Source organism: Pyrus communis, chromosome 5 (genome assembly GCF_963583255.1).
Source record: "Pyrus communis chromosome 5, drPyrComm1.1, whole genome shotgun sequence".
NCBI lineage: Eukaryota > Viridiplantae > Streptophyta > Magnoliopsida > Rosales > Rosaceae > Pyrus > Pyrus communis.
Genome location: NC_084807.1, coordinates 15904719 through 15917383, shown reverse-complemented (window position 1 = coordinate 15917383; position 12665 = coordinate 15904719). Strand labels below are relative to the sequence as shown.

The 12665-nt window shown below is 36.3% G+C and overlaps 2 protein-coding genes across 2 annotated transcripts; one reads left to right on the top strand and one right to left on the bottom strand.

The window, feature by feature from the left end:
- Window positions 1-527: 527 nt before the first annotated feature.
- LOC137734860 (shaggy-related protein kinase theta-like) lies at window positions 528-5021 on the top strand. The gene is made up of 13 exons (XM_068474168.1): window positions 528-832; window positions 2048-2314; window positions 2467-2559; window positions 2711-2770; window positions 2883-3155; window positions 3308-3382; window positions 3536-3592; window positions 3691-3831; window positions 3928-3978; window positions 4069-4164; window positions 4249-4332; window positions 4420-4522; window positions 4603-5021. The coding sequence occupies exons 1-13, from the start codon at window positions 770-772 to the stop codon at window positions 4662-4664; spliced, it is 1425 nt and encodes a 474-aa protein (XP_068330269.1). The 5' UTR covers window positions 528-769; the 3' UTR covers window positions 4665-5021.
- Window positions 5022-5221: 200 nt separating this feature from the next.
- LOC137734859 (pentatricopeptide repeat-containing protein At2g03880, mitochondrial) lies at window positions 5222-8246 on the bottom strand. The gene has a single exon (XM_068474166.1). It carries the CDS (start codon window positions 8214-8216, stop codon window positions 5751-5753), a length of 2466 nt encoding a protein of 821 aa, XP_068330267.1. The 5' UTR covers window positions 8217-8246; the 3' UTR covers window positions 5222-5750.
- Window positions 8247-12665: the final 4419 nt, after the last annotated feature.

The following is a 12665-nucleotide window of genomic DNA, read 5'->3' as shown; positions in this document are numbered from 1 at the left end:
TGTCTCAGCCTTTGGAGGCAGATTGTCTGCCCTTCTGTTTGGGTACCCTTCCCGTCCCCTCTTATTTTGTGCGGTCATGGTTAAATCACGTCAATATTTTTTATTCATTTTTTAATAGAGACAATAAGATAAAAAGTAATAGGAATATAAAATGTTAACGTGATTTAACCATAACCGTACAAATAGAAATGAATGGGAAAGGCAGACAACCTGCCTCCTAAAAACTTGATTGCAAGACAAACCGTCCAATGACCAGTCAAAAAGGCACTCTCACCCGAATATTCCGTTTCAAAATCTCCCCTCTATCTGGAAAATCCGCAAATTCGCGCCGTCTGATCCCCCATCATATCCGATCAACGGCTGGAATTTAACCTTTGACCAAGGTACAATAAAGAAATGGTGTAAGGCTGGAATGAATGATTTTCTTCTGTCCAAGTTTGACCGCAGAATCAAAATTCCCAAATAAAAAGTAAAAAAAAAAAAAACAGCTAACAGACAGAGAGATAAATTCTAGAGAGAGAAGACTACAAAAACAATTGTAGAGAGAGAGAGGGATAGGGAAGAAAGGGAGTTTGTGGTTTTTTTCTTCCTTTCTTTTCCTTTGATTCTTCTCTTTTGGGGGATTTGCAGTGTTTGATTTGAATCAGGGGAGGAGCGAGAGAGAAGGAGGAGAGGAGAGAGAAAGCTTGGCATTTCTCTCTCTTCTTGTTCATTGGGAGGAAATTCAAGTTAGGGTTTTTGGGTTGTTGAATCAGAACAACGAACAAAGATGAATATGATGCGCCGGCTCAAGAGCATTGCTTCGGGACGGACCTCAGTTTCGTCGGACCCTGTAAGTTTGAGTTTTTGTGTGTATTTGATTTCTAGTTTTGGTTTGGAGGATTTGAGCTTGTTTCTGGTAGTTTGGAAATGGAGGAAAATAAAGCAATAATGTTGAATGTTTTGACTTAGGGCGGTTTGGTTTTGTGATATTTCAAATTTCGATTTCAGAAGCTCGCGTCTGGTAAGATTTAGTCGATGTAGAAAAACATGGTGGAGGATTTGTGTTTGTTTATTTATAATTTGGGAAGTATATGACTTGAAAGTATATAGGTGTGTGTAATTATGTGGATTTGAAGGATCATTTGAGTGAAGTTGATTAACATTTGTATTTTATATATTATTAAAAGAGACTTTTATTTTTTCGCCCAAGGGGTGAGTGGATGTTCAATCTTATGCATATAGTTGATCCAAGTTGAAATGGAATTTTAATTGGTTTTCTTTGTTACTTTTGTATATGGCTCGCTGTTCAATGTTGGCTGCTAGTTTTGATTGGCATAGCATTTTCATGATGCATTTCTATTGTAATTAATTGCGAGCGTCGGATTTTGTTTGTGTTACCACAGATAGTAGTGTTTTTTGAAAGAGCATCTTGGGGGATAACTGATGGAACAAATTACTACTTTCGGTTCTTGTATGAGCCATCACATGTAATGCCTACTTTGTATTTGGATATTAGATAGATATGTGTATGTACATATATGTATATAAAGTATAAAGTTGGACGAGAATGATTTTCTACCTCATGAATGCCGTGGCTCTTTGGGTTTGCACATCAATGAGTCAAATTGTTATTTTAGACAGGTATATTGGATTTCTTCTTATTTCCAGGACAATGTCCAACTGAAGTATATCACAATGTGTATACTCTATTGATTTTTGAGATGCAAATTAACGTGTCTTGCCTCATATGTACTGCATATGGTTTTGCATGGCTTTTAATGTGCCAAGTTAGCTGTGGGTATTTTTTTTATTTTTTTTTATACCTCTTCTGGAATATAAATCTTCTGTGTTTATGTTAATGTTTACGTCTTTAGTACTTTCCTAATTTTGTTGTGATGAAACGATCATTGGTTATCTATGCAATTATGCTAATAGTTAATGACACAATGAAGGCTGAGTGGAATTTTTTTTCTTCTTCACAATTTGGTAATTTGGATGCGCAGTTCTTTTTTTCCGTTTGAATCTATATTTAGCAAAGTTAAATTTATTTCTTTTTTCATTTTAGGGAATTGATTCTACCACAAAAAGAGCAAAGGTGGATCAAGAAACTGAGAAGAAGGCTAATAAACAGTCAAATACTGTTGAGGGAAGTTCCACTGGTCTAGAGCAGCATATGGCTTCAACGTCACTGGAAACTGCTGCGAGCACATCCAGTGTATCTTCAGTAGGTAAGACCGAGACCAAAGAAGACAAATCTAGTAACGATCAGCTTCCCAAAGAAGTGCATGAAATGAAAATTAGAGATGAGAAGGCCAACCACCATGATGACAAGGTATTTTTTTTTGTTGGCAGGCGTTGATTTTTTTTTCTGTGATCCTTTTTTCCTCCATATATGTGTCTTTATTAACTCTCATGTGAAAAAGACATGTTTTAAACAAGTGAATATCGGTTACTGGGTAAATTGTGTAAACTTGCCCTGTGCAGGATATGGAAGAAACTATTATAAATGGTAATGGAACAGAAACAGGTCATATAATTGCAACGACAGTAGGTGGTCGAAATGGACAACCTAAACAGGTGTGCTTAGTAATTCTGCATTTCTTATGTTGTCTCCTAGGAAGTCCTCATGTTATTCTTGTTTTTTTTTGTTTCTTTTTTTTTTTCGGAACTTCTTTCTGCATGACCTCATTTTCTGCTGGATTGACTAATTTTTCATTTTTGGTTACAGACTATCTCTTACATGGCAGAGCGTGTAGTTGGCACTGGTTCGTTTGGAGTTGTCTTTCAGGTACTTAGAATTATTTACATTTGTTCATTATTTAGGTTTCTTTGGTTCCGTTTTCCACTGATACAGATCTCGACGTCATTTGTTACCTTGCTTACTATAATTTATTGTGCAGGCTAAGTGTCTGGAAACAGGTGAAGCAGTTGCAATAAAAAAGGTGTTGCAGGATAAAAGATATAAAAACAGAGAACTTCAAATTATGCGCTTTCTTGACCATCCTAACGTTGTTCAATTGAAGCACTGTTTCTTTTCAACTACTGACAAGGACGAGCTGTACCTCAATCTTGTCCTCGAGTATATATCTGAAACTGTTTACCGGGTCTCAAAGCATTATATCAGGATGAACCAACATATTCCCATTATTTATGTGCAGTTATATACATACCAGGTGATTTTGGAATCCGTCTATTTCCTCCACTTAGTGGGAAAAGGCTTTGTTGTTGTTGTGTCTATTTCCTCCACTGCCTTTTCATTAGTGGGTTGTCAGGTTTTTTTATTCCTATTATGTAATAATAAACTGAATTATTTTCTTTTTTGTAGATTTGTCGTGCATTAAATTACTTGCACCATGTTGTTGGTGTGTGCCATCGTGACATTAAGCCACAAAATTTGCTGGTAAGATTTCTTACAGTTTATATCAATTTAATCTTAGTGTTGATCAAGTATGAACAAGAATTAGTTTTCTCATTCATAGCTGTCCGACTTTAATTGATCTGAGATTGTATCTTCAGTCATTGTAATGCTGCTGAGGGTTTGATGCATGTGCAGGTCAATCCCCACACGCATCAGCTGAAGATATGTGATTTTGGGAGTGCGAAGATGTTGGTATGTTTCGTATTCTGTGAATCTGGAGGTGCTTTGATGATATTTGGAATTCATGAAGGTCTTGGAACTGATGACTTCTTTAATTTCCTCATTTTTAGGTGCCTGGTGAAGCCAACATATCATATATTTGTTCACGCTATTATAGGGCACCAGAACTTATATTTGGGGCTACAGAATATACCACTGCAATTGATATGTGGTCTGTTGGTTGTGTATTTGCTGAGCTTCTTCTTGGAGAGGTACGTGAATAGCACGTCAGATTCTTGTTTAACTTGTATGAGTTTGGTTTGTTTTATTTTTCCAGAATCTCATGACTATTTCTGATATCATTACAGCCACTGTTTCCCGGGGAGAGTGGTGTTGATCAGCTGGTGGAGATTATAAAGGTACAGTAGATGTAAACCATTCGTTTCTTGTCATGGTGGTGATATTTGTGCTATTTTGTGTTCTCATCTTTCTTTTGGGTATTATTCTAGATTCTTGGGACACCAACCAGAGAAGAAATAAAGTGCATGAATCCCAATTACACAGAGTTCAAGTTTCCTCAGATCAAAGCTCACCCGTGGCACAAGGTATGTTCAATATTTTAATTCAGTATTTATGGTCAATTGGATGTATTTGTTCAGCCGAAATCTTATTGTGATTGTTATCTTCAGATATTTCACAAGCGAATGCCCCCAGAAGCAGTGGATCTTGTGTCAAGGCTGCTCCAGTACTCACCAAATCTACGTTGTACCACTGTAAGAAAATGAACTTACTTTTGATAAATTATGATTAAAGTATGTGATATGGACAAGTCTAAAGCCAAATTGTTTCCTGGTTTTTAGTTGGAGGCTTGTGCACACCCCTTCTTTGATGATTTGAGAGACCCGAACATGAGTTTGCCTAATGGACGAGCATTGCCTCCTTTGTTCAATTTCACAGCTCAAGGTAAGATATTTCACCATTCTATGGTCTGGTTTTCGTTGTTGTCGCCTCCAGTCTTTAACTTGATGACGATTGCCCTGCAGAATTGGCTGGAGCACCCACTGAACTCCGACATCGTCTAATCCCTGAGCATGCTAGGAATTGATGCACGAACCTGAGGGGGTCACATAAGTTCACGATGTAAATGCCGTTTTGATTGCTTGGATGCTCAGATGAGCCATGCTGCCTTGCACCCCTAGGGTCTGCTGTCTCTCGATCCTTTCAGTTCAGTAATGAAAGTACGCACCGGAGATGAAGTGGCAGGCTATTCCATCGAATAGATTTTGCGGGTGGAATTTTCAGGTGGGTGTTTGTGGGGATTGCTTCGGCTAAGATTCCAAGACCAAATTTTCGCGATGTATGTCGTATACCTTGACTGTGAAAGAAGAGCTTTTACATGTGAATGCTAAATCATGTTGTCACATATAGTGTTTTATGAGTAATGTGGAGAGACTAAATGGGATCATTTAGATGAAATCAGGTTCTCATTGTCTGCTGTTCCACTATTACAGAGATTCAAATCTTTGAGTGGATTTTCGTTCTACTAATCTTCGAGCTAAAAACGTCACGCTTGAAACACCCTCTGAAACTAAACTCAAGTCTCATTTAACATTATACACCTTCCATATATTTCCTTCCGAAGAACCTGCGTCTCAGTACGGAGATGACATTGACGTTCGCTAAACTTTGATATTAGGAGCTGCAAGTCACTTTCAAGGTACACGACTCGAACTCCCACAGCAACTGCCAAATAAACGCAATCAGTCGTCCGTGAAGCAGCATTTCTCAGATAGACCTACCAAAACGGTTGTTTGTGCTACACATCATAAAATGGGTTGCAGTGTATCATGGATAGACCTCAGTGAAGATTCACCAGCATAATCTGAAATACCCTACCGAATGTGCATGAACGGTAATGTAATAGCATGCTTTGAAGTAGTACTAAAAAAGATACTCAACTATAACCTAAATTACTGAGAACTTGGCTTTCAGCAGATTTAAGATGCTTACAGAAAAGTGACATCACAGAGTATGAGAGAAGGGAAAGTTTATATTACCATTTAAGTCGATGTTCATTTGATCGTAACAGGATTGAGGGTGTCGATGGAACCTAACCTTTGAAGTGTTGCAAGTGGACCGGCTTTAGAAAGAGCACCAAGAACGAGCCATTTGGAGTTAACAGACGAATCTTCTACCAGTAATCATCACAAGAGCAGTTCCCTTCTTTGAAATGATGAAAACAGTTTGAATCTCTTAATATAATATGCCGAAGATAGACCTTTGATATAAATTTCATTGCAGTATGGCAATCTCCACAAACCCGGAGATTCTTAAAAATTCGGATTGGTGCCCCTGGTGGTGTGGTGAGAAGCCCAAAAGCAACAGCCAACTTCTCACTGTGATACGCTAGGCCAAGCTCTTTACCCTCTTTATCCATGTCATGAAGCGCAAAATTCATATCTGGCACGTATCCAGCTTCCTTGATCAACATCATGATCTCATCAACCTTTGAATATATTTCAGCCGTCCTCGAATGGCTTCTATCTTCAGACATAAAGGTATGCACTTGGCTGTTCGTCTCAATCCAGCTGCATCCAGGCTCCTTAAGAATTCCCTTTGATTTCATCAATCTTCGGATTCTTGCAGCATCTTCCCATCTAGAAGCCGCAGAATACATGTTAGATAACTGAACATAAGGCACAGCATTTAGAGGTTCTAATTTGAAAAGGTTTGTTGCTGCCCGCTCTCCAAGTTCTATGTTTCCGTGTACTCTACATGCAGCAAGCAGTGCCTTCCATACAGTTCCATCTGGTTCCACAGCCATTTTATTAACTAATGCTTCGGCCTCATTAAGCTTCCCTGAGCGCCCCAAGAGGTCAATCATGCATGCATAGTGCTCTGGACCTGGTTGTATTCCATAAACCCTACTCATCGATTCAAAGTAGTACTGACCTTTTTCCAGAAGACCAGCATGGCTACAAGCAAATATTAAGCCGATAAAGGTAATGAAGTCCGGTTCTGCGCCAGCTAAAATCATTTGATCATAAAACTTTAGGGACTCCTTTCCTCTACCATTCTGGGCATAACCAACTATCAAAGCCGTCCAAGTAATCACATCTTGAACTTGCATAGAGTCGAAAACTCTATTGGCGTCTTCTATGCACCCGCATTTTGCATACATTGCTACAAAGGAATTATCTACTGATAAGGAGGCTTGAAGGCCGGACTTAATAAAGTTTGCATGAATTTGTTGGCCAAATTCCAGAACTGTCAGTTCGGCACAGGCACTCAAAGCGCTGGCAATTACAAACTGGTCGGGATAGATCCCTGCAGTTCTCATCTCACAGAACAATCTAAGTGCTTTTTCATGAGAGCCATTATGTACATAGCCTGTGATCAGGGAGGTCCATGAGATAACATCCTTGTTTGACATACACTTAAACACCTCAACCGCAGCATCTATGTTCCCCTGCTTAGCATACATATCAACGAGAGCATTTCCCACAAGTTGATAAACGTCAAAACCAGTCTTGATTATCAAACAATGGATAGACATTGCATTTTTCATGTCCTTCATCGCAGCAAAGGAGTTTAGAACAGATGGATACGTAAAATGATCAATCTTCATTTCTCTCGAACGCATATCTTTAAACAAGGACAAAGCTTCTTCTGCGAATCCCTGTTTTACACAACCCACAATCATGGAGTTCCAAGAAACAACATCGTCAACCTCCATGCTTCTCAATGCCTTCTTTGCACTATTAAGGTCTCCACATTTGACATACATGTCAACCAAGGAACTTTGGACAAACACATTAGCCCCGAGACCACTCTGAACAACACATCCATGCACCTGAGCACCGAAACTATGTGCTAAGACTGACGCAGAAGCTGTCAATACACTAGGGAACGTAAAATGATTGGATTCAACCCCTTCTGCTCGCATGTCTCGGAAAAACTTCATTGCCTTAAACCCATCACCATTCTGAGAGTACCCAGTAAGCATGACAGTCCACAAAACGTGGTTTTTCCTATCAGGCAGAGTCACAAAGAGATACTCAGCTTCTGATATGCGCTTGCACTTTGCATACATGTCCACCAAACCCGTGACAACGAAAATATTATTGTCAAATTGGGTCTTTGTCATATAACCATGAACAAGCGCACCTCTCTGGAGCAAACCCAATGTTGAACACAACCTCAGAACACTGCCCAATGTGTACTGGCTGGGCTTGTGCCCCTCGAACTGCATTCGCCAAAACAACTCGAAAGCTTCACTTTCGCTCTCATTTCGGCAGTACCCAGATATCAATGATGACCATGTGATGGAGTTTTTACTTGGGGTCGCATCAAAGAGTTGTTTTGCTTCAGCGAGTCTTCCTGAGTTGGCATAAGCAGCTATCATAGTGTTCCAAGAAAACTCATCCCTGCTCGGCATTTTATCGAACATCTGGCGGGCCTCATCGACTCGGCCGGATTTAGACAGCTCATTGAGAAGTAAATTGGAGTGAAACTTAGACTCCGTTGAATCCACAGTGCTGCGGAGGAAACGGGTCAGTCCTCTGTGATTGAATCTGGATTGATGGGAATAATTGATAAAAATTGAATTGAATTTGTTCATAACCAGCTTTCGCTTTTCAATGGCCGTGTAGATCATCAAGGTTCCAACTCTACAAATATAGCTGACTTCAACATCATCCAATTGATGAAAGAAATCAATTTCCTTTTGGATTCTATGTAACGAAGGAAAGGAAACAAGTTGATCTGAAATTGGGCCAGAAAAATGGATACAGGCCCATTTGAATATCAAAGCTTGCTTATTAATTCAAACTATATTTTATTATTTAAAAAGTAAATTGTAGTAATAATTCATCAAGTTTAACCTAATTAAAGTGATGGTTCCTCAACTAAGTGACCATTAGTTCTTAACTAATCAAAACGTACAGCTATGGTTCTTTTTGTCAACTCTGTTAAAACTTCCATCAAAATAAGTCACGTATCACGCACGTGAAGCTAAACCAAGGGCAATAAGGAAAACCAAATGAGAAAAATTGTAGCAATAGTCCCTCAACTTTTTTTGGGTACATCGATATTTTTACACTAAGGGGAGGGGAGTTCGGCTAAATCACACAATGGACATCCTAATTTGGTATTCAATTTGCCATATCTTTGATTCAATTAAAGAAATGGTCATTTAATTTTAACCAAATTGGAGTAATGATCTCTCAACCTTAACCCAATTGTAGTAATGAACCTTCTAGCATGACCCATTTTGACGAAATTCTGACAGAGCTGATGAAAAAGATCATATCTGCATATTTTGATGAATTAAGGGGTCATTACTACAATTTTCTCTTTTTTAAATAAACGATATTTCACTTTAAACTAATATAAATTGCATGAAACGACATAGATAACCACATTGGTCATTCCAATGTGTCAACACGAATGTTTACTTTGTATACCACACTTTTAAAAGAAAGAAAATTAAGGTTTTACTTTTGTTCAAAAAGAGAAAACAAGGTTTCAATTGTTTCTTCTTGTCTTGAAAATAACTTGATAGTTCTTTTGTGAAAGAATGGTGTCGTTGACGCGATGAAACGAATCCTTTGTCGTGTTTCTTGACTCACGTACGTAAAATTCTTATATCTTCGACCCCAAAAAAGTAAAATGCTTATGCAATAGAAAAGTGATAAACTCATTTCTCATTATGCATACTCATTTTCTTTTTAGTCGTTTGGACTGAGTCTATCCCGTAATAAAGGTTCTCTATTTAAAAAAAAACCTAATTAAAATGATTTGAAAACTTTGAGTTTTAACGATAAGGACAAGATAAAGGGTAAAGTAAATAATACCAAGATTAACTTTTTAGGGTAAAAATGTGGTTTTTCGTTAAAGTAAACAGTACAGAGAGCTTTTCGTTAAAGTTCCCTTTATTAAAAGGAATGGAGACGAACTATGGAGCCTACTCTCCATTCTTCTTAACGATCTGAACTGATCATTCTTGAAAAATATTAAAAAAAAAAAAAAAAGGTGATCATTTACCATAGTGGTGAAAAAATATTGAACCCTTACATGACGATGTAGGTTTGAACCTTGTCGGTAGATAATTTAACATCTAATCTAATAAAATCTATCGTTTGACAAACAAAAAAATATTAATCAAAATGAAAATCATTAAAAAAAATTAATTTTGATATTCAAAATTGATGAACATAGTGTTATAAGAAATATTGAAGTTTCATGATGAGAAGTATATGAGATATGATTTTGGATTAAATAGATTTTTTAGCAAGAATGATCTTTGAATAGACATAAAACTTAGACGGTTCATATCGATGTAAAAGAACGAAGTGTGCCCTATAAGTAATCCCCATTTTTTGAGAGAGATGAGATCCCCTCCTTAACGGATAAAATTAAAGAAAAATGAATGAAAATGGTTTCAAATCTTTACATTTTATTCAAAAATCATCAACTAACTTTTTTTAAAAGGAAAACTAATAAAAAAAGGCTTGAAAACTTTGAGTTTTAATGATAAGGACAAAATAAAGGGCAAAGTGAATAGTACCAGGTTTGACTTTTTAGTGTAAAAATGTGGTTTTTTGTTAAAGTGAACAGTTCCGTGGGCTTTTTCGTTAAAACTCCCTTTATTTAATGATAAGGGCCAAAGAATAAAAAAAAAACATAAAAGAAAGACTTCAAATTTAATAAATGTTTTAGTTTTATTTTTGTGGTATTGTTTCCCAATAGTAGTTAAGATGACAAGAGATTTTTCAATATGTCTGGAATACGGGGTGGTATACCATGTGTCTTTATACAAGTAGTGAGATTCTTGTGTTAAAAAATTAATAACATAAAAAATAAAATTTCTCACTACTTACATAATAACATGTGTTGTACCACTTATGGTACAAACATAAGGAAAAATTTCTCCAAGATGACACACAAGCAAAAGAAATTGGATGGAGAGTTACATTTAATTATTGTAGGTATGTAAAAAATATGAGGGAATTTTAATTTGGTAATTGAAAACTACTTTCTAAATATAATTACTAAGGACATAATCTTCTCAAGGTTTTGATCTAAATGATCACTTTTGGGTTCATCGTTTTTGGCGCAATGGGTGTTTTTATAGGACTAAAGAGGGTCTAAGCTTCAAACCTTATAAAACTGAACAAAGAATTAGACATTATTTATAAAACTTGACCAATAAGTAGACATTATTTATGAAACTAGACCAATAAGAAGACACTACTTATGAAACTAGACCAATAAGTAGGTACTATTTCTAAAACTAAACCAATAAGTGGAAACAATTTATGAAACTGGACTATACATTATTTATGAAACTTGACCAAGAACTAGACACTATTTATGCAACACGACCAAGAATTAGGCATTATTTATGAAAGTGGACTAATAACTAGACACTATTTATGAAACTGGACCAAGAAAGAGACACTCTTGATGAAATTGTACCAATTACTATACACTATTTATGAAACTGGACCCAATAACTAGGCATTATTTATGAAACATGGCCAAGAATTAGACACTATCTATGAAATTGGACCCAATAACTAGGCACTATTTATTAAACATGACCAAGAACTAGGCACTATTTATGAAACTTGACTAATAAATAGTGTAGTACCGTTCAATTTCATAAATAGCGTCAAGTTTCATAAATAGTGTTCCGTTTCATAAATAGTGTTTCAGTTTCATAAACAGTGTCTGTGATAGAGCTCTAGTTTGGTACTGAGGTGATTATTGAAAAAAGTGGCTATGAAAAAAAAGCTAGGAGCTTTTTTATGTTTGGTAAACATTCAGCTTCAGCTTTTTTTCACAGTTTTGGGTGAAAAAAAGCCAAAAACACAAAGTTGCAAAACCCAGCTTTGAAAAACCAGCTTTTTTTCACATTTGTTTTACATAAAAGTTTATCAAACACTATAATACTGCTTTTTTTTTTTTTTCAAAAGCACTTTTACAAAAAAGTTTACCAAACACTCTGCTGCTTTATTTCACATCTGCTTATTCTCACAGCACAGCAGAAGCAGTTTTTCTTTCAAAGCACAGCAATACCAAACCAGCCTAGAGGCACGCACGTCAGATCCTTTTTTTTTTTTTTTTATATATATTAAAATTGTGTCATTTTCATTAAAATTTAAGTTTCTTTGTCATTTTTATTAAAATTTAATGGTATTTCATTAATATTTAATTTATTTTTATTAAATAAAGTTATAGCTTGGTTTTTGGTTAAAATAAACTTAGCCTTTTTCATTAAAGTTTTCAAATCAATGCTTTTTTTAATACATGCAATATTATTTACACAAAGGAGTAAAGGCAGTGAACAAAGCTTCAAAATGGGCGGACTATAATAATTTAGTTCAAATTTATTTTTGCGAGAATCAAATCTACCTCTCAATGTCAAAAGGAATAAAAATGTGTGCAAAAATTACTTCTCATATGATTCATTTAAATATTCCCATTTTGGAAAGGAGATTGTTATTAATAAAAAAAGTTATCATCCACTTCTTCCCTCCTCGTTTGTATTAAGTTCGTCATATGTATTTCGGAGTATTAATACCAACTGACACACCCTGACCTGGAATGTCCACTAGGACCCCGAATCGAGCTGTGCTAGCTGACACCTGGAAGGTGACGAAGCCATAAAGTGTGATAGTATATAAAATGTGAATAAATTAAAACCTAAAAGTGCTTAAGTACACGAGTGCACGATGAGCGGGTCTGGACCCATTTCACGTGTGATACAAAGCATATGTATAGTACAATAAGGTAAGATAATGATTATACCATCATAAGAAGACATCTATACTGAAAAGTGCCAAGAATCCTCGTCGATACGGAACTTTGCTGCTAGAACCTGGAGGGGTGCAAAAATAGAAAATGTGAGTGAGCGAAACAAAACTTTTCAAATCAATTTCAATCACCAAAGGCAGTAACCCCTCGCTGTAACACCTGTATAATTTCCCAGAAAATAACAGGCGTGACTATAACTCAAAACCATAACCAAAATAACAATCTCACAACTATGCCGTGTCAAATATCTCAACAAGAATAAGTAACCCAGGTGAAATAAATCAAT